This window comes from Platalea leucorodia (genome assembly GCF_965183815.1).
Source record: "Platalea leucorodia genome assembly, contig: HAP1_HAP1_SCAFFOLD_190, whole genome shotgun sequence".
Lineage (NCBI taxonomy): Eukaryota > Metazoa > Chordata > Aves > Pelecaniformes > Threskiornithidae > Platalea > Platalea leucorodia.
Window position 1 is genome coordinate 1 of NW_028121365.1, and position 19,941 is coordinate 19,941.

The following is a 19,941-nucleotide window of genomic DNA, read 5'->3' on the forward strand; positions in this document are numbered from 1 at the left end:
CCTGGTAGCAAAGGCAGCCAGCAGGGTCCTGGAGTCCTTTAAAACCAGAACTTTTGATCCAGTGGAACACAGTGTTACCTTGAGCTTAACCCCAATACCACTGAGAACAAAAGGAGAACAGAATATATAAAAGTCCAATTCCTTAGACATTTTCTTGGAAGCAACGCTTGTGGAAGACCCCAGCCTTCAGGCATTGCACCCAGGAGATCCCCTTTTATTGAAGAGTTGCAATCTGACAGGCCACATCTGACACAGTGTTGTGCAAGGGTCAGACTCAGCAGGATCAAATCTCCACACAGAAGGAATATAAACCCAGAAAATTATCCCAAAGTAGAATTATGAAAAGAGAAAAAAAGCAGACTCGTGTCATAAGATAAACTCTGGGAAATGTGCAGAGGAGGGGAGGCAGGTTATTGTCAGTGAAACAGCACCATTGGATCAGTTGCCATACTGCATCCTTGATTTCCTTGTTACTCATGCTGTAGATGAGGGGGTTCATTGCAGGGGGCACAATGAAGTATAGAACTGACACCACCAGGTCTAGAAATGGTGAGGAGATGGAGGGGGGCTTCAGGTAGGCAAAAAATGAGGTGCTGATAAACAGGGAGACCACGGCCAGGTGAGGGAGGCACATGGAAAAGGCTTTGTGGCGTCCCTGCTCAGAGGGGATCCTCAGCACAGCCCTGATGTGATCTGTACATAGGAGAGAATGATGAAAAGAAAACATCCCAAAAAAAGAAAACCACTAACCAGAAGAAGCCCAGTCTCCCAGAGTTAGGAGTGTGAGGAGGAAAGCTTGAGGATCTGGGGGATTTCACAGAAGAACTGGTCCACAGCATTGCCTCGGCAGAGGGTAGTGAAAATGTATTGGCAGTGTGCAGCAGAGAATACAGGAGCCCAGTGCCCCCGGCAGCTGCTGCCATGTGGACACAAGCTCTGCTGCCCAGGAGGGTCCCGTAGTGCAGGGGTTCACAGATGGCAATGTAGTGACAGTGGTGGAGATGCAGCCCAGGTCAAGAATGGAGAGGTTGAGGAGGAAGAGGTACATGGGAGTGTGGAGGTGGCGGTCGCGGGCTACGCTGGTGATGATGATGCTGTTGCCCAGGAGGGCAGCCAGGTAGATGGCCAGGAAGAGCCAGAAGTGCAAGAGCTGCAGCTCCTGTGTGTCCGCGAAGGCCAGGAGGAGGAAGTGGGTGATGGAGCTGCTGTTGGACATTGTGTCTCTCTGCCCATGGGGATCTGTTCAAGGAGGTAAAAAGTAAGAAGTTAGGGCTGACTGCTTTGAGAAAAATCTACTCACTTTCTTAAAGAAAGTGCCCAAACAGCCTTTCACTTTTCAGGAATAGCTTTGGTGAGCTCTGGTTTGTGCTGGCTGAGGGTGCTCCAGGGAGCAGCAGGCTCTGCTGGGGGCTCTAAAGGGGTCAGTCCTGCCCTACAGCAATAAGGAAACAGGAACACGGGGTGATCTCAGATGTGATATCAAAGAGCTTTTCAGCATTGTCACTCCCAATTCACCTGACTGCAGAGCAGAGCTGTGGGGTGTTTAGGTTGTGCCTTCTGTTGTAGTTGCCCCAGCACAGCTGAGGAGTGGTTTGAATGCAGCAATGCCTGGCATTTCTGCTGCACTGCAAGGGAAACCTTGTGGGTGCTGAGATTGGGCACAGGGACTGTCCCTTAGTGCAGAGTGAGGACAGCCGCTCTGCCCATCAGCCCTGCTCTCAGCTGCCCAGTGCTGGCAGCTCTTCCACCTGGAGGACTATCGCACATAGCACTTGCCCCAAAGAGGCCACTGCTGGGAGCAGAGGAATCCAGTTTCCAAGTGCAGATCTCCAACCTCCTCAGACACAATCAGACACTTGAATTTTTCTCCTATTTGGTGGTCAGGCTGATGGGAAGGCAACTTATGGCCAAGTCCCCATGACATTCAGGACAGGGGCTCTGCTGTGTGAGTGAGGAGACCAGGGGGTTGCTCCCAGGAAAGCATCTGCACTGCAGGGGATGGCAGGGAGATGCCTGAATCCCTCTTCCCACGGCATTTCTGGCAGCAGGTCTCTCTTCCTGCCTGCCCATGGCTCTGCTGCCTGGAGCTCTTCTTGGCCACAACCTCTTTCTCTGTCCCCACATCTCCTCCCTCTCCATGCTCACAGAGCCCATCCCTCCTGCTGTGTGCTCAGCTCTGCCCTGCAGGCACCTCCTGGCAGCAGGGCACTGCCCAGGGGCATCTCTGTGTGTGCAGGGGCTAAGGAGCAGCTCAGACAAGTCCTAGAGAGAACTGGGGTCTCATTGCCTATTCCAGAGCAGAGAAATAAATTCCCATCTCCCACTGCCCACTCAGCCAATGAAGAAAGGAAAAACTCAAAGCACAGGCTCCTTCCCTTTCCTGTAATCCCCTATCTTGACATCCATCTTTAAAATGAAATCTCTGCAAATGTCCTTTGTGTGATGCAGAAGTCTGAGCAGCCCTGACCCACGCTGTACCCTCTGAACAGCAGAAAGTTCCTGCCCTGCCAGGGGTTACTTCTTCAACTCACTTCCCCTCTCCACAGTGTCATGCGGAGCTCCACAGGCAGAGGAGCTCCCCGGGCAGGCTGAGTGCTGACCCTGGCAGGTTGCAGAGTCTCTGCCCCAGCACTCAGTGCCCTGGGGTGCAGGGACCCTGCTCTGATGCACAGCCGTGGGCACGCCTGGATGCACACCCCTGCAGCCATCCCCAGGAGAAGGCAGTGTCATGTTCTGTCCTCTGACAGTGTGGCAGGGTATCCCTGTTTTGGAGCATGTCCTTCTCCACAGTAAAGAGAAACTGAGTGCCATCCAGCCATTTCCTATCTGCAGCATGATGTGCCACGTCTATGAGACACCTCAAAGGCTCTCATGTGCATTGCCCTGCTGCCAGAGACTTACTGTGTTCAAGGCTGTGAAGATTTCTCCTGCAGTGAGCTCCCAGCATCCTCCCACCCCACACAGCCTTTAAGATCACTCTTACTTCTCTCATCTCCCCTCGCTGCCTGCAGGCAGTGTCCTCAGCCCTGCTGCGCTTTGCAGAGGAGCTGCTCCTGGGCAGAGCTGTCTCTCTGCAGTGCTGCCCACTTGCCATCAGCTCCCTCCATCCCAGGAGTCCAGCCCAGCTCAGCAGCACAGGCCCAGCCCAAGGCACCACTTTCTTTTCTCCCTCTGGGCTCCCTCCAGGTGTCCCTGGGGCTCCAGGGGAACCTGCTGGGAAACAGGCTGAAGGCATCGCTGATGTTCCCTCCCTCAGCTGCAGGGAGATACGCTTAGTTCTGCTATCAGAAAAATACTTGGGCATGGGAATCCACTTTTTTGTCCCATTATTAGATAGGACACTCAGGAAGAAGACAAGGAAGGAGACAAGGAAAGATCTAATTTCTCCAAGCTGGGAGGGTATACTCAATTGAGTGAAACACGCATTTCATTCTGGGTCTTTAGACCTGGGGCTAGAAAGACATTTGTCTCTCTTTTGTCCATGCCATCTCTCTGTTATGTAGAAAAGCCTTTGCACAGATGGGGTCTTGGACACTTGGTACCAAGGTTCCTTATGGCAAGTCAGATTTTGTCTGGTTCCACAGCTTTGTTGCTTCAGCCCATATGTGCAGCAGTGCCCTCAGCCAGGGGCACAGGCAGGAGGAGCTGGAGCTGTTCCTGAGCAGACAGAGCTGTGACATGATGGCAGAGCTCAGGACAGCTGCTCTTCAAGGACAGCATCTTCCAAGCTCAGCAAGCGTCCAGATCAAAACTCAGTCTAAACTTGAAAGGCAATTGAAGGGCACCATAAGGAGTGTTTACTGCTTCAGGAACAGTTAAAGGGAAAACAAAGGTCCTGCGTGGCCACTGCTGAATTTAGCAAGAGCAGGTGTAGATAGATGTGAGATTCTCGGTGTCCTCTTTGCCTCAGTCTTCCCCAGCAAGGTCTCCCAGGCCTCTGTGACTCAGGGCAGGACTCTGGAGGAGATCAACCAGCAGCAGATGGGAAATCAAGTCAGGGATCACTTGAGCAAATGCTTCCCAGTCTATGGGACAGGAGGGGCAGCATCCCAGGGAGCTCAGTAAGCAGGCCAATGGCACAGCCAGGCCACTCTCCAGCATCTTTCAGAGGTCAGGGAGTCTGTGGGAACTCCCTGACAATGGGGAAAATGCAAACGTTGCATGCACCTTTCCAAAATGCCCAAAGGATGTGCAGAGGAGCGAAAGGCTGTGCCCCAACTTGTGTTGACTCGGATCCCATTTCTGGGTGTCTGAACGAGAAGGGGACTGGACTTACCCAGGGGAGTTTGTCTCTCACCATCCTCTTTGCTTTCTCTGCTGAAAGGACAGGATTGCTGGACCCAGGGAGAGCAGTGGTTGTCTTTTGACCTGGAAGTCAGTGAGGTTTTCAAAATCCCCCCCCCCAATATTCCCATGCCCAAGTTAGAATATTCTGGTTTCTATGGGTGCATAAGTTGATAGGTAAATAACCAGATGGATGGTCAGGCTCAGAGGCACGTGGTCAATGCGTGGTACTCTGCCTGGAGGCATCTAGCTAGTAGGGTCCTGCAGGGGTCTGTCCTGCCACCTGCCCTCTTTAATGTGTTTTTAATGACCCAGAGGACATGAGAGAGTGCTTTTTCATAACATTTGTAGAAGGCAACACATTGAGGAGAGCAGACACTGCACTGGAGGGCAGGGTGGTCATCACAAAGGACAATGACAAGCTGGAGTAATGGGCCAATAGGAACCTCAGGATAGCCATTAAGTTGTGCTCTTGAGGTCGACTAAGCCCATGACACAACATCGTCCAGGGACTGCCCAGGTGGGCAGCAGCTCTGTGGAAAGGCTTTGGTGGTCCTTGGGTTCCATTAGGCAAAAGAGGAGCAATCAGGAAAGAAGGCCAACAGCATCCTGGGCTGTAGGAGCCGGAGTACAGCCAGTCTGCCGAGCAGTTTTGACACCATAGCCAGAATATTTTCCTAGGTTTTGACATCCCACAATGCCAGAGAGACCTGGACAAACTGGGGCCAGGTCAGTGGAGGGCCACCAAGGTGAGTAGGGTGGGAGAACTTGTACTGTGAGAAGAGGCTTAGAGAGCTGGGCTTGTTCAGACAGGAGTAGAGAAGATCTTGTGGGAAACATGTAGCAGCATTGCAGGGTCCCCAGGAAGATGGAGTCAGGCTCATGTCCATGACACAAGGACAAGAGGCAATGGGTTGAAACAGGAGAGGGTCAGGCTAGATAGAGGCAGAAATTATTCCAGCATGAGGATAGTCAAGTGCTGGAAGCTGTTTCCCAGGGAGTGTGCACTAGGATCCTTGAATGTGATCAAGATGTGTTTGGATAAAGGCCTGACTACTCTGTCTGACCCTGCTTGGAGCAGGGGGTTGGTCCAGACACCTCCCGAGGTCCCTTCCAGACGGAATGATGCTGTCCTTCCTTCCCCTTCATGTTTTCCAATTCGGGAGAGCGCTCAGGTTCTCCCTGACCCCAGAAGTCATTCACATCAGGTTCAGGGCTGCTTCACAGGTGTCCCCAAACAGCCCTGACCACATCCTTTGCTTCCCTTTTCCTTTGCCCAAAGCCAACTTCTTCTCTTTTACTGCCTTTATGCTCTCCAAAAATAACAGCCTAGTGTGTTAATCCTTTCAGAGCAGGTTGCTCACTAAATGTCAGCATCCACATACAGAGTCCAGAAATGAGCTGGGCATTGAAGCCATCATTGCGGAAAGAAAGACAAGGCATCTGACCAGTGCCCTGAGCCCTGGAATCTGTATGCCATGCCTCCTGAGATTCCTGGCAACACCTAAAATTTAAGTTCAGAGAAATGTGAGTCCTCTTTAAGTGTCCAGGAGAGAGGGACAAGAGAGCATGGTACAGTTTCCCAAATGCCATGACAGTGCCCAAAGCATCGTTCCCTTGGATGTTTCTGTGATTTCCCTAAAAAAAACAGAATCTCTTTTTTTAAAAAAAAAAAAAAAAAGAGTTAGGAAGATTATAATAGGCATGAGGAAGATCATGAGGATGAGCAGTGCCCTGCTGCCAGGAGGTGCCTGCAGGGCAGAGCTGAGCACACAGCAGGAGGGATGGGCTCTGTGAGCATGGAGAGGGAGGAGATGTGGGGACAGAGAAAGAGGTTGTGGCCAAGAAGAGCTCCAAGCAGCAGAGCCATGGGCAGGAAGGAAGAGAGACCTGCTCCCAGCAATGCTGTGGGAGGAGGGATTCAGGCATCTCCCTGCCATCCCCTGCAGTGCAGGTGCTTTCCCTGGAGCAACCCCCTGGTCTCCTCACTCACACAGCAGAGCCTCTGCCTTTAATGTCATGGGGACTTGGCCATGAGTTGCCTTCCCATCAGCCTGACCACCAAGGAGGAGAGAAACTCAAGGGTCTGACTGTGTTTCCCTCTCCTGCCTCCCTTGGCAGGGCTCCTTTGGCATGTTCTCCTCCCTGCCGCCCTTCTTACTGTTACACTCAGTGGTGTGGGGAGGGTGAGGATTCAAGTGCAGCTCAGACACCAACGCTGCGTGTGCTGTCATGCACATATGGCCATGGAGGAAAAGCATCCAGCTCACACCCTGTTCACCTGGGGGGCTCTGGGTACTGCACTGTGCGCGGCTGGCAGTGATCTCACCCTCCCTTCAGGACATAACAAATTCAGGACAGTTGATTCTGTCCTCGGGAGGTCCTGCTGGGCTGCAGGCTGCCCTCCCGTGGGGCACAGGTCTCCCAGGGCATCTCTGTGTTATGCAGGAGCCCCCTGCAGAAGACACCTCGGTGCTAAGGCCATTGAAATGCTGGTGGGTGGCTGCATACAGGCAGCTGTAATGAGCCCTCTGTGTCCCTGGTTGGGAGGACAGAGCTGAGATCCTCCTCAGGTGCGATGAGATGGGGTGAGGGGTTTGGAGATCTGCACTGGGAAACTGGATTCCTCTGCTCCCAGCAGTGGCCTCTTTCTTTTGGGGGGAACACCCGAGTGCGATAGTCCTCCAGGTGGAAGAGCTGCCAGCACAGGGCAGCTGAGAGCAGGGCTGATGGACAGAGCGGCTGTCCTCACTCTGCACTAAGGGACAGTCCCTGTGCCCAATCTCAGCACCCACAAGGTTTCCCTTGCAGTGCAGCAGAAATGCCAGGCATTGCTGCATTCAAACCACTCCTCAGCTGTGCTGGGGCAACCAGAACAGCAGGCACAAAGCAAACTCCCCACAGCTCTGCTCTGCAGTCAGGTGAATCGAGAGCCACAATGCTGAGAAGTTTTCTTATATCACAAGCAGATTTAATCTGAGAGCACCCCGAGTTCCCATTTACCTTTTTCTATAGGGCAGGACTGACCCCTTTAGAGCCCCCAGCAGAGCCTGCTTCTCCCTGGGGCACCCTCAGCCAGCACCAACTGGAGCTCACCAAAGTTCTTCCTCAAAAGTGAAAGGCTGTTTGGGCACTTTCTTTAAGAAAGTGAGTAGATTTTTCTCAAAGCAGTCAGCCCTAACTTCTCACTTTTTACCTCCTTGAACAGATCCCCATGGGCAGAGGGACACAATGTCCAACGGCAGCTCCATCACCCACTTCCTCCTCCTGGCCTTCAGGAACCCAAGTGAGCACAAATGCCATCAGCTATTCCTTGGGGTTCCATGAGGGCCTGTGGGACAGACAGTGCCTTGAGGTTCACTTCACGTTGGGAGTAACATCCCATGGGAAACCACCTGAATGTAGCACTAGGATGTGCTTCCTTGAGCCGAGGTCCCCGTGCCCATTCCTCATGACGAGGGGCATCTCAGGTGAGTGCAGAGCAGGGCGATACACAGCAGGGCTGAGGTGCCTCTCAGCCTCTGGCAGTGGCAGCAGGAGGCCAGAGAGTCCCTATGACTCCTGCAGTGCCCTGCCTCTCTGTGTAAGAGGGAAAGACTCTGTCTCTGAACACCCCTGGGTGCATAAGGAGTCCATGAGGCCAGCTCAGATGTGGACGCCTGACAGAACCCTGCCATTCCTGTGTGTGACTCCAGGAACAAACCCCACTGGACCAGCAAGATTCATCTCAGCTACCGGGGACAGGCTCCTTGCAAGGGCTCCTATCTGCCAAGTCACCCTTGCCCGTGATTCTGGATTGTGCTCTCAAAAGTGCCAGAGCAATCAGAGAGGTTCTGAGGTCCCTGGAAAAGGCAGAGGTCAATCCCATTTTGAGGAAGGGCAGGAATGGGAACTGGGAGAATTACAGGCTGGTCAGCCTACCTCAGCCCCTGGGAAGGGGATGGGACACGTCCTCCTGCAGCGGTTTCCAGGCACTTGAAGGACAAGAAAGGGATTGCTGAACCACAACGGGCAGGGGAAAGAAAGGCGTGTTGTGTACATGGAATTTTGCAAGGCCTTGGTCTCCTGTGGTGTCCTTATAGCCAGATTAGTGCTACCTGGGCTGAAGAAGTGGACATTGGGTGGGAAGCTGGATGGATGATCAAGCCCAAATGTCACCAGTGGTACAAAGTCCTCTGGGCAGCCAGCTGCTGATGGCATCCCTCAGTGACCAGCACTTGGGCCAACACTCTTGAACGTCTTTATTATCCCCCTGTATGATGTGATGGAGCGCACTTTCAGCTCCTTTCTGGATGATGTAAAGCTGGTGGAGGCCTTGAACAACCTCATCTGGTTCACCCTGCCTTGAGCAGGAGAGTGAGGCAAGATGATGTTCAGGGCTCTCTTCAGACACGATTCATTCTATGACTCAGTGAATCTTTCCCTTGGAGAGGTTTTTGAAGAGAGAATAGGTGGAGGTCTGTGATGATCACCCTGGGGCAGCTTGCTTGCGGTGTGCAGGGACTATGGCACAGAGCAGGTCCTGCTCTGCTGGCCCTTCAGGTCTCTGCCAGGCCTGGCTGTGTGAAGGACACTGCTGCATGCCTTCACCCTCCACACTCACACAGCTGAGCTGTACGCTGGTGTTTTCGTTTCCTGGGAACTTTCCAGCCCAGCCCCTCCCCAGCTCTCCCCACCTCCTCTGTCCTCTCCCCATCCCATCCCAGGAGAGCAGCCCAGCCTGGGCTGGCCCCATGGCAATGCCAGCCACAGGGTGCTGCAGAGCTCTGAGCACAGGAACGGGGTGCTCTTTTTATTTCTCCCCTCCACAGCCATGGTGCCCTGCTCTTCTCCCTGGACACCCCTTCTCCCCAGGGAGCCTTTCCCCAGGTGAGTGTGTCCATGCTGGCCTGGCCGGCCGTTCCTGCACCCCTGGCCACGTTCCCCACAGGTCCCTGAGCTGGCGGTGCTGCTCTGCAGAGCGAGGGGACTGTGGTGCCCTGGGGCCATGGGGTGGCCCTGCACTGGCCATGCTGGTCAGGGTGAGAAGCAGACCCAGCCAGGCAGGGATCACTGCTGCTCAGCCCCTTTCCCTCTTCCACTTCCCAGCTGGCCTGTGACCAAAGAAGGTGCTCAGTAGGACCCTGACACATTTCCATATGCCTCTGCATTTGGCTGCTGCACTAAACCTGACATGGGGTGTTTCAGCTAGGGTGTCATGGATCACTCTCCAGTGTCCCTTGGCCTTCTGCTTGCTAACAGCCCATCCGGGGACTACAGAGAAAGAGTGCCCCTGGATGCAGCCCATCCAGTCACTAGACTCCGAAGGGGTGAGTTTGCTTAAGGAGCCCCTGACTTGATCCTCATCCACTGCTGGTTGTTCTCCTCCTCCTTGAGTCCTCCCTGAGGGCACAAAGACCTGGGAGAGCTTGCTGGTGAAGGCAGAGGAAAAGAAGACATCGTGTACTTCAGACCGAGCTGCATCTACTCTTCCTAAATTCAGCAGTGGCCCACTTCACCTTTCTGTGGTTTTGTCATGGTTAAGGAAGATGTAGCAGCTTACCTTGTTGCCCTTTGACATCCCTTGCAAGCTTGACCTTTTGGGGAGCTTTGACTCTCCTAACACAATCCTTATTTCTCCAGACAACATTTCTAAACTCCTCCTTTGGAGCCTCTCCCTGCTTCCACCTCCTGCATGCTGGCTTTGACACCAGACCTCAGCCATGAGGTTCCTGTTCAGCTCAATGGGTTTCCTGAGGTGAAGGGTTGTTTCCCTGCGTATCAGGACAGACCCTTCCTGTGCCTGGAGGAAGATGTCCTTAAAGGCCTCTCAGCTTTCATAGATTTTTTCCTTTCAAAGCTTCCTCTCCATGGGATCTCCTTCTACCAGAGCCCTGAGCAGGGAAATGTCTGCTTCTCTGAGATCCCAAACTTGAGCTCTGCTGGTCTCCACAGTCACCACAGCCAAGGCTGTCACTTCAACATCCCTGACCGGCCCTGACTCACCCTCTTGGCCAGCTTGGAAGCTGGGAAAAGAAGTTGACCCTGAGACTCTCCAGGACCCCATGGGACTGTTTGCACCCAAGAACTTTGCCCGTCCAGTGAGTGCAACTGTTGCTGATCTGGAGACTTCCTCGGGTTGCCTACAGAAGACTTTGTCCACTTCCTCACCCTGACTGAGTGGTTCTAACTCCCACCTTCATGTCACCTTCACTGGTTTCTCCTCTGTTCCTCACCCACAAACGCTCACGCAGCCTGTCTTCTGCCCCACCATACATTCAATCTGCCCCATCCTTCATAGAGGGCATGCCCCCGTCTCATTCTTCACCAATCACCCTCAGTGTCTCCTAAAGAGCCTGTATCTAGCCATGACAGTGCCCAATGCTGTGCAACCTCTCCTGCCACATCCCTGCAGTGGTTCCCTCAGAAGCTCCATGATGGAATAAGGGGCTCCAGATGCTCCTGCCTGTGTCCCAGGCTGAGGGCATTGGTGCACACTCCGGTTGCAGCAGCTCAGCAAAGGCTTCTCATGGAGAAAACTGGAACCAAGCACCCAGGACCCCGCATATCCAAAGGCTTTGCTTCAGAGCAAAGATGTGCGGGGAAGGATGGCAGGTGGCAATGTAATGATGAAATGAGGTGCTCATGAAGACAACAAACCCTGCAGTCCCCAAGGCTGAGAAACGCAGGCCTGGGCCATGATGGCCTTGCAAGAGAGAAGTTTGCTGCCTGAGCTGATTCGGCAGCACCTTGTGCCAGTCTCCAGGAACACAAGGTACCCCTGAGAAAGTCCCTAGGTGAGGTAAGCCTGCACTCCAGCCAGTCTGTGGACATCTGTGGCATGGGGTTTTTTCATATCATCAGGTAGGTGGGTAGAGGAGAGGGGAGAAGAGAACTGTCAGGGGTTGAGAGTACCGGGACATGAGTGGAGACCCTGGTGTGATGGGCCTCCCAATCTTGCAGCACATGTGGGTGTAGACGAGATGGACCTTGCCTTCTTGCCGGGGTGTTGGCATTCAGGTGCTGGCACAAAGACACCGGACTCCTTTGGGAGGCCCTGCTGTGCCTGCCCAGACCCCCCTCCAGTGGGACATGGCTTTCCTGGAGGTCCTGTGCCATGTTTGCCAGCCACAGGCAGTTTCACTGGGCACCCCAGCCTCCCCTGGCATGGCACTAGAGGCCTTTCTGATGCCATTTAAAACAGAGCCTTGAAACAAGGTAGGTGCCTTCACTGCAGGGATGTGCACGTGCCTGAATTTTGCAGTGAGCTGAGCTCTAGGGAGTGCAGAGGATGGTGCTGCAAGACAGATCTGACCCTCCTTCTCGTGCACTCCTCCTCTTGGTCAGCTGAAAGTCCAGCAGCTGCCATGGAAATGTGAGTCTGACAGACATTCAGATGCCCTAAACATTGGGTGTAACCTGAGGTGGCCAAGGCACCCTCCCCACCAGCCCCATAGCTGATGCTCAGGCAGGTGTGGGTGTCCCAGGTATGCTCCATCAGAGCTTGCAGACACATCCACAAGTCTTGGACCACCCCTGGCACCTCAAATGCCACCAGGAGTTTGTGTGAGAGCAGCTGACTGCCGCCCCCCATCCCCATGGATCCCTGTGGGTGCTCAGGGCAGGGGCTGGTCTGCAGGCACCTATTTTGTGCACCCTGAGCTGAAGCAAGAGGAATCCCATGTGCTGCGGGTCTGTGGGGTGCATGGGGGAGATCTGGACCCCACTGCAGTCTCTGGCCTCCTCACCAGAGAGGAGACACCTTATGGGCTCAGCTGAATCCCTGCCCTGCGCGGGAGGGGGAAATGATCTCTGCCTGTCACTGCCGAGGTGTCCTGCCTGGCAATGGGATGGGGAGAGGGCTAAAGGGATGGGAACATTTCCACCTCTCGTAGACCACCATGCCATGTTAGGAAAAATGCCACTTCTAAAATGCATCTCTCCAGCATTCAGAGAGGGACAGGCAGTGATGACATCAGTCTGTGTCAGCCCCCGCTCCCCAGGAGAGACCCTGCTGCCTCTCAGGCGCTGTCAGCCCTTACAGCCCCAGGGACACGTGGAGGGAGCCCAGAGGGGCAGAGAAAGTGGTGCCTTGGGCTGGGCCTGTGCTGCTGAGCTGGGCTGGGCTCCTGGCATGGAGGGAGCTGCTGGCAAGTGGGCAGTACTGCAGAGAGACAGCTCTGCCCAGGAGCAGCTCCTCTGCAAAGCGCAGCAGGGCTGAGGGCACTGCCTGCAGGCAGCGAGGAGCGAGGCAGAGAGAGGTTAAAGGCAGTGTATAGTGGGAGGATGCTGAGACCTCATTGTGGGAGAAATCTTCACAGCCCTTGACATGGTAAGTCCTTGGAAACAGGGCAGTGAAGCTGCAGTTGCGGGAGGGATCTCCAAAAGCTGCTACATCCCACAGCCTGTGGGATCTTTAAGTATTATTCTCACAACTTCTCTAGTGTAGAGGAGGAAGACATGTTCCAGAGCAAGTTTTCTCTGCTGCATCATCAGAGGAACAGGGCATGGTGGCTGCCTTCCTCCGGGGATGACTGCAAGGATGTTAAGCCAGAGGCACAGCCAGGGATGCCCAGGGCTGTCCTTCAGAGCAGGGTCCCTGTGCCCCAGCGCTCTGTGTGCCAGGGTCAGTGCTCAGCCTGCCCGGGGAGCTCCCAACAGCGCTGTGGGGAGAATCTGTGGGTGGAAGAAGGGACCCCTGGTAGGGCAGGGTCCTTCTGCTGTTGAGAGAGTGCTGCGTGGGTCAGTGCTGCTCACAGCTCCAGTTCAGCCCCAGAATATTTCCTAAGGCATGTTTCAAGGAGAAGGTCATGGCAGGTATTGCCATAAAGATAATGAAGATTTCCTGAATTTGTGTTTTCAGTTTTCTGCATGGAGTGGGGGGGTAGTGGAAAAGGAGCTGTCAACTTTGAAGAAGTCACTGGACTCCTGAGCGAGTGATCATTAACTCCTGAGAGGAGCCTCCTAAAGTGCCCTCAGCCACTCCTCTGCCTATGGACAGCACCAGCATCACCTCTGCTGGACCATCAGGGTTCTTCTGACCTGCCCTTTTCCACCTGCAAACAGGAACATGCACCCAGCCAGTGCCCTGCAAACAGGCAGGTTTCCGTGGGGCCAAGGTGAGCGCACAGAGGTTGGGAGGGGGACTGTGAGCACTGAGAGGGAAAAGCCACGGGACAGGGGAACACCTCCCAGCAGGAAAATCTCCAGGCAGCAAGGATATGATCTGGGAATGAGAGGAAACTAAAACCAGAAATGTTGTGGGAGGGAGAAAACTCTGTGTGATCCCCTCCAGTGCAGACCCCTTCCTCTGAGCAAGCCCCCTTGCCTCCTCTCCCACCCACCAACGCCTCTGCCCTCAGGGCTGGGGGCTCCAAGGCGTGAACCACCTCCTCTGCAGCCAGAGCTCCAGCAGAGCCGTGATGCAGCTCTCCAGCCACGGGCCCAGTTCCCTCTGCAGAGCCCAGGGGCTGAGAGCAGCTGCCCGGCAATGGTGGTGTCTGGGAGGTGGCGTGCACAGCTGGGGAAGGGGAATGCTGTCTGAGTGCCCCAATGCCTCTGCCCTGGCCTCTCTCAGCCAGATCCTCACTGTATTTTTCCTTGTTACTCCACTTGTTTGTGTTATTGCTGTTGTTATTCCATTCTTGCTGCCAGGATCCCTGGGGAGGTGGAGTTTCAGCTGCAAAGTCACACACTGATTTTGTGGGTCCTTTCATGCAGGTGTGTCCCAGCTTTCATCTCACCTGTGGGGCTGTGGGCAATGAGGTCTATGGGGCTGGAGAACAAGCTGGTTTTCCCTTAATCAGATTCTATCGTTAGCACACTTGACTGTGTCCTTGAGGTGTCCTTCCAGGCTGTGAGTTGCTGTCCAGAATGTGAACCTGTTCCCTCGCACCCTTTTTTTATCTGAAAGCCCCATGCAGAAGTGTAGAGATGCTACAAAGGAAGAAATGCTGTTGGGGCTGGTGAAATGAGCCCTGTGTGTCCTGGGCTAGAAGTGGGATGCTGAGACCTTGAGAAAGGGTGAGACATTTAGTGGTCTGCACTGGATCCCTCTGCTCTCAGTAGTGTCTGGTTGTTTTTCAGGGTAGCAAAACAGTCTGATCACCCTCCATCTCATGAAGAACAAGGCCATGGCAGCTCAGAACAAGTTGGAGGGACAGACCAGCTCCCCTCACTCTGCACTAAGCCATTGGCAATCCTCTTGCCTCGCAGGACTCACGCTGATCTTCCTGAGTACAGCAGAAATGTGAAGCCTTTCTGTAATCCAAGAAAACTCACCAGGTGAGATGGGGGGAGCTCTAAAACCCCCAAACCTTTCAAACTGCCTTCTGCTATCCCCATTCCTTAGTACTGAGAGTGCAGATGTTGACAAAGCCTTCTGCACTAGGAGCAGTTTCATCTTACAAAGTCGAACACCAGAACTGACACTTACCAACACTCCTCCCATGAACCCACTGCTGCAGTGCAGGGGTGACTCCTCAGCAGCCGGTGGGCAGAGGCCCTGCTCCTCATGGCATGCTCAGCCAGCGTGAGGCAGACGCCCTGCTCCCCACACTATGCTCAGCCAGGGCTGCAGCCACTGAGCTGAAGGAAGGTCTCCTGGAAAAGGAGTAGGCGGGGGGGGGGCAGAGTGAAGCAGAGTGATGAATTAGGAAAAAGGCTTTGATTTTGCTCAGAGAAGTCTCCACTAGGTCTTCATTGACTCTTCCTCTAAGAAAAGGACCCCATGAACAGAGGCAGCAGATGTCCAACATCAGCTCCGTCACTGAGTTCCTCCTGCTGGCATTCACAGACACAAGGGACCTTCAGCTCTTCCACTTCTGGCTCTTCCTGGGCATCTACCTGGCTGCCCTCCTGGGCAACGGCCTCATCATCACCACCGTAGCCTGCGACCACCACCTCCACACCCCCATGTACTTCTTCCTCTTCAACCTCTCCCTCCTTGACCTGGGCTGCATCTCCACCACTGTCCCCAAAGCCATGGCCAATTCCCTCTGGAACACCAGGGCCATCTCCTATGCAGGATGTGCTGCCCAGCTCTTTCTGTTTGCCTTCTTGGTAGTATCAGAGTATTATATTCTCACCATCATGTCCTATGACCGCTATGTTGCCATTTGCAAACCCCTGCACTACGGGACCCTCCTGAGCAGCAGAGCTTGTGTCCGCATGGCAGCAGCTGCCTGGGGCAGTGCTTTTCTCAATTCCCTCCTTCACACTGTCAATACATTTTCACTCCCCATCTGCCAAGGCAATGTTGTGGACCAGTTCTTCTGTGAAATCCCCCAGATCCTCAAGCTCTCCTGCTCAGATGCCTACCTCAGGGAGGCTGGGCTTCTTGTGGTTAGTGTCTTTGTGGCCTTTGTGTGCTTTGTTTTCATTGTGCTGTCCTATGTGCAGATCTTCAGGGCTGTGCTGAGGATCCCCTCTGAGCAGGGACGCCACAAAGCCTTTTCTACATGCCTCTCTCATTTGGCCGTGGTCTCCCTCTTTATCAGCACTGGCATGTTTGCCTACCTGAGACCCCTCTCCATCTCCTCCCCATCCCTGGATCTGGTGGTGGCGGTGCTGTACTCGGTGGTGCCTCCAGCAGTGAACCCCCTCATCTACAGCATGAGGAACCGGGAGCTCAAAGATGCACTGAAGAAGCTCATTCAATCTGTAGTCTTTCAGCAGCAATAAGCTGCTCGTGTCTCTTCACAAGTGATTTCCAATGTATCTGGGGAACCTCCTGTCCTTAGGGCATTTTATCTGTGATAATTCTGTTTCTCTAGGAATGTCTGCACGCAGTCCGCTTCTCCAGAGGCACGAACCCAGTCTGTCTTTGCGCGCATGTCTGTCCTGATGGTACAGTGGCCTCCCATGTCACATGTCTGTAATAAAAGGGGATTTCCTCAGTGCTGGTGTCTGGAGGTTGGGCTCTTCTTCCAAAGCTGAGCTCAGGAACAGGCTGAGGAAGTTGTCCCCCACGAGGCTGTGCTGCTGTGCTGGTGTTCTCCATGGGCTGAGGGGAGGAGGGCATGGGGCGATGTGTTCGGGAATGGGACTGGAGGGAGCTTTCACTGGCGCCCTCCCTATCTGTCCACTTGCAGCACTCTCCACTCACCACAGGTTTATGGGTGAGTTTTTCTGCATGGTCATTTTTGCCTCCTTCTGCTGGGCTCAGGGCCTGCCCTGGGGGAATGGCCATCCCTGCTCGACCTTTCTCTCCTTGTCCAGACCCTGGCAGACCCTGGAGCAGGGTTGTCTGCAAAATCTTACATGGGATGCGCATAAGGCTGGGTAGGTTCCAGGACATGGGGGAGGCTGTCTCAAGTAGGAGGAACAGAAAGGGGACAGGGCACAAAGGGATGTCATGGAGATCATGCAAGAGAAGCTGTTCCTCACACCAAATACACCCTTTGCTCCCCAGTGCCAACAGGGCACTGACAGGGGCACGAAGCAGCTGCCAGGGGGTGACCACCTGGAGTTGGGGGCTGCAAGAGAAGTCAGGAGCAAAGAGAAGAGCATCAATTGCTGTGTTAGAGACCAAGGCTGAACAAGGCAAATGCAGGGCTGCTGCTGAAAAACAACAACAGTGATCTACTAAACAGGAGCCAGCAATGGGGCTGAGGGACTCAAGGCCTTCTGTGCCTGAGTCTTTACTCCCAGGCCTCTGTGCTCAATGAAGGGGTTCAAGGAGGAGAGCGCATATTGGCAGGAACCTCATGAAATCCCGCAAGGACAAATGCCAGTTTCTGCCCCTGCAGGGGACTCACCCTGGCAATGGCACAGGCTGGGGGCTGCCTGGCTGGGAGAAGCCCTGTGGGAAAGGTCTTGGTGGTCAGCGAGCTGGACAGGAGGTGTCCATCAGCATCCTGGGCTGCATGACCAGGAGCATGGCCAGGATTTCAATGAAAAGTAATTCTCTGGAATACGTCATCCAGATTTCAAATCCTCAACTCAGGAACAATATTGGCAAGCTTTACGGGATTTAGCAAAGGTCCCTGAGGACAGGCAGGGACTGCAGCACTTTGCTGGTGAGGAGATGCTGAGGGAGCTGGGCTTGTCCAGCCTTGAGAAGGGAAGGCTGAGAGGGACCTCATCCCAGCCTGCTAGTGCCTATGAGGAGGTCACGGAGAATACAGAACCAGGGTGCATATTGGGAGGAAAATATCACTGAGCATTCAGCCTGGAGATAAGGAAAATGTTTTTCACCATGAAGCTGAGCTCCTCACTCCTGGGCTCTTCTTCCCAAGTGAAATCCCTCCATGATGAAGTCCCAAATGTGTGGATCTGAGGCTAATTTGGCCTGAGGTACTCTCCTGACAGTGAGGGACAGAAATCAAAGCAAGATGCAATTACTTTGACCTCCAGTGCTGTCCAAAAAGGCCTTGCACAGGCATGGAAGAGGCTGAGGATCTCATTGCCTCGTTTCCCCACCCCTTGCCTGGTAAGGTCTGCCCTCAAGTCTTCCTGGGCCTTGAGTCCCCCAGCAGCCTCTGGGGTAGCAAAGCTTCAGCCATGTGAGAGCAAGCTGCAGCTGGGGAGCACTAGTGCCAGCTGGACACAGGCAAGTGCCTGGGAGCAGAGGGGATGCACCCAAGGGGGCTGCAGGAAATGGCTGCTGCCATTGCAAGGCTGCTGCCCTTTGGCTTTGAAATGTCATGGCAGCTGGGGGGAACATAAGGATCCTTGTTAGAAAGTCCAACCGATGGCCAGTTTCTAGAGGCGTCCGTCCTGGAGAAGTGCTGGGGCCAATGCTGTCTGACATCTTTAGTGGTGGCCTGGACAATGGGACAGAGTTCACCCTCGACGTGTTTGTGGACGACACATAACTGTGGGGAGCCCTCCATTGAGTCGGGGGCAGGGAGGGGAACTGGATGATGCCCAGAAATATCTCCCACATTGAATTACTCAATCAATCTTCACCTGGAGCTCTCTGTAAAGACAAACTTGGTAGAGGAAGGAGAAAGGGCAGAGAGGTTGAAGAAGAGATGGGAAATAGGTCACTAGAGATAGAGTAGTTTTTCAGAAGAAAATTTCTCCACTGAGAGCACTGGTAGGAAATGTATTTTGATGAACAGCTGCATATAAATGTGTTGGCAGAGGGGAAGTAATGTGCTGTGCTCATGTGGTCCTCCCAAATACAAAAATAAAAAAAGGAAAAGAGTATTAGCACTCAGCCAAAATACCTGACATTCTGCAAATGAAGATTGTTTTGAGTTGTTGCCTAGAATAAGTTTTAAGTAGGTTTCAACTCAAGACTAAGACCTGCGTTTAGGTCTGGATTCATTTGCCCACATGCAGAGGCTGTTGCTGTCTGAGCTGCCCCGGGGTTACAGATGTACCCATAAGGCGCTTGGAAATGTAACCCAGGGCTCCCTTCTGGAGCATTAGTTGGTCACCAGGAAATCCCCAGGCACCTCTGCTGGGACATCTTCTGTCTCTCCATTTACTGCAAAGGGAAGCCTAGGCAACTCGATCAGAGGTAGACATCTGCGCTGAGGTGTTTGGTGTTGGGTAAGGACAACCTTGTCCCTTTCTGCACCTAAAATAGAGTGACAATTCATGCACCGCGGAGGGAATGTGAAGGCAGTGTGTCTTGCTGATTTAGGGACTCCTTCCAGAAGTGCTGGTAACACAAATATGTTGGCCATGCAGAAAGAGAGCGTTTCCCTGAAGACGGTCACCCTTCTTCTCTGGAACGGTTGAGAGAGCTCAGCCCCTCAGAGTGTGACCGGCTGTGTGAAAGGGCGAGCAGTGGCAAGGCCAGTCCTGGGCAGGGAGTGTTTGAGGGCACTGAACTCCATGTGAGACACAAGCATACTCTTTTTAATGTTATAGGCCTGATTACAATGGAAAAATTTAGAAAATGTCAAAAAATAAAATGAAGCCCAGCCCCTCTGAAGGGAGCAGAGAAGGCTCAGCCTCCCCATCAGCCCCAGGGCTGGAGGCTCACCATGGCATGAGGAAAGGGAGTTTAGGGAAACTGCAGGACCATGGTCTCTGGTCCAGGAGATGCCACAGACTGACCATGGCCCATCATTGCCAGTCCCCCTCCCCAGGCCAGCACAAGAGTCCTGGCCAGGGCACAGAGCAGCATGCCCCAAGCGGATGCCTGCAGAAAGAGGTTTCTCTTTCTCATGGATTCCTCCCTGCAGGCACAGAAATGCTCCCTTGCTCTTTTCCCTGGCCATCCTTTTCCCCTGGCCAACTTGTCTTGGTTCCCACCCCGTGCTCTCCACAGGCCCCTGAGCTGGCAGTGCTGCTCTGAAGAGACCAGGTCCTGCTGTTGTCCACAGCCATGGCTCCAGGGAAGCAGCAGCCCCAACGTGAAGGTGGCAGAAAGGATCTGCACACTGAGGCAGCAAAGGGCATCCCTGAGGTCCACAAGTGCCTGCTCCTCCATGTGGCAGCTGGGCTCGTGGCCCCTTGACCCCTCCTGTATGCTGGGGCTGCACCCCAGCTCCAGAGGATTTGTCCGAGTTGGGGGCAGAGTCAAAGAATTTTCTGCTGGATTCTTTATTGGGTTTTGCTAGACAGGGAGCCTGGCTCCATATCTATGTGAGGTGTTTTGCATCAGAAAACACTGGCAGGGGAATAATAATATTATTATTTAAGTGGAAGTAATATATGACGTAAAATAAACAAAGAGAAAACCAAGAAATATATGATCAAAAGAGCATGCGAGCTTTT

At 53.7% G+C, this 19,941-nt stretch overlaps 1 protein-coding gene and 1 pseudogene across 2 annotated transcripts in view; both read left to right on the forward strand.

The window, feature by feature from the left end:
* Positions 1–15,009: 15,009 nt before the first annotated feature.
* Positions 15,010–15,945, forward strand: LOC309603740 (olfactory receptor 14A16-like; the record flags this gene model as incomplete). The annotated part of the gene is made up of 1 exon (XM_082338664.1): positions 15,010–15,945. The coding sequence occupies one exon, from the start codon at positions 15,010–15,012 to the stop codon at positions 15,943–15,945; it is 936 nt and encodes a 311-aa protein (XP_082194790.1).
* A 358-nt stretch (positions 15,946–16,303) lies between these two features.
* The window catches only part of LOC309603741 (olfactory receptor 14J1-like), a 64,878-nt pseudogene continuing 61,240 nt past the window's right edge, over positions 16,304–19,941 (forward strand). The window contains exon 1 of the transcript in view: positions 16,304–16,382. The product of the transcript in view is annotated as an olfactory receptor 14J1-like (transcript). The remainder of the gene's footprint in view (positions 16,383–19,941) is intronic.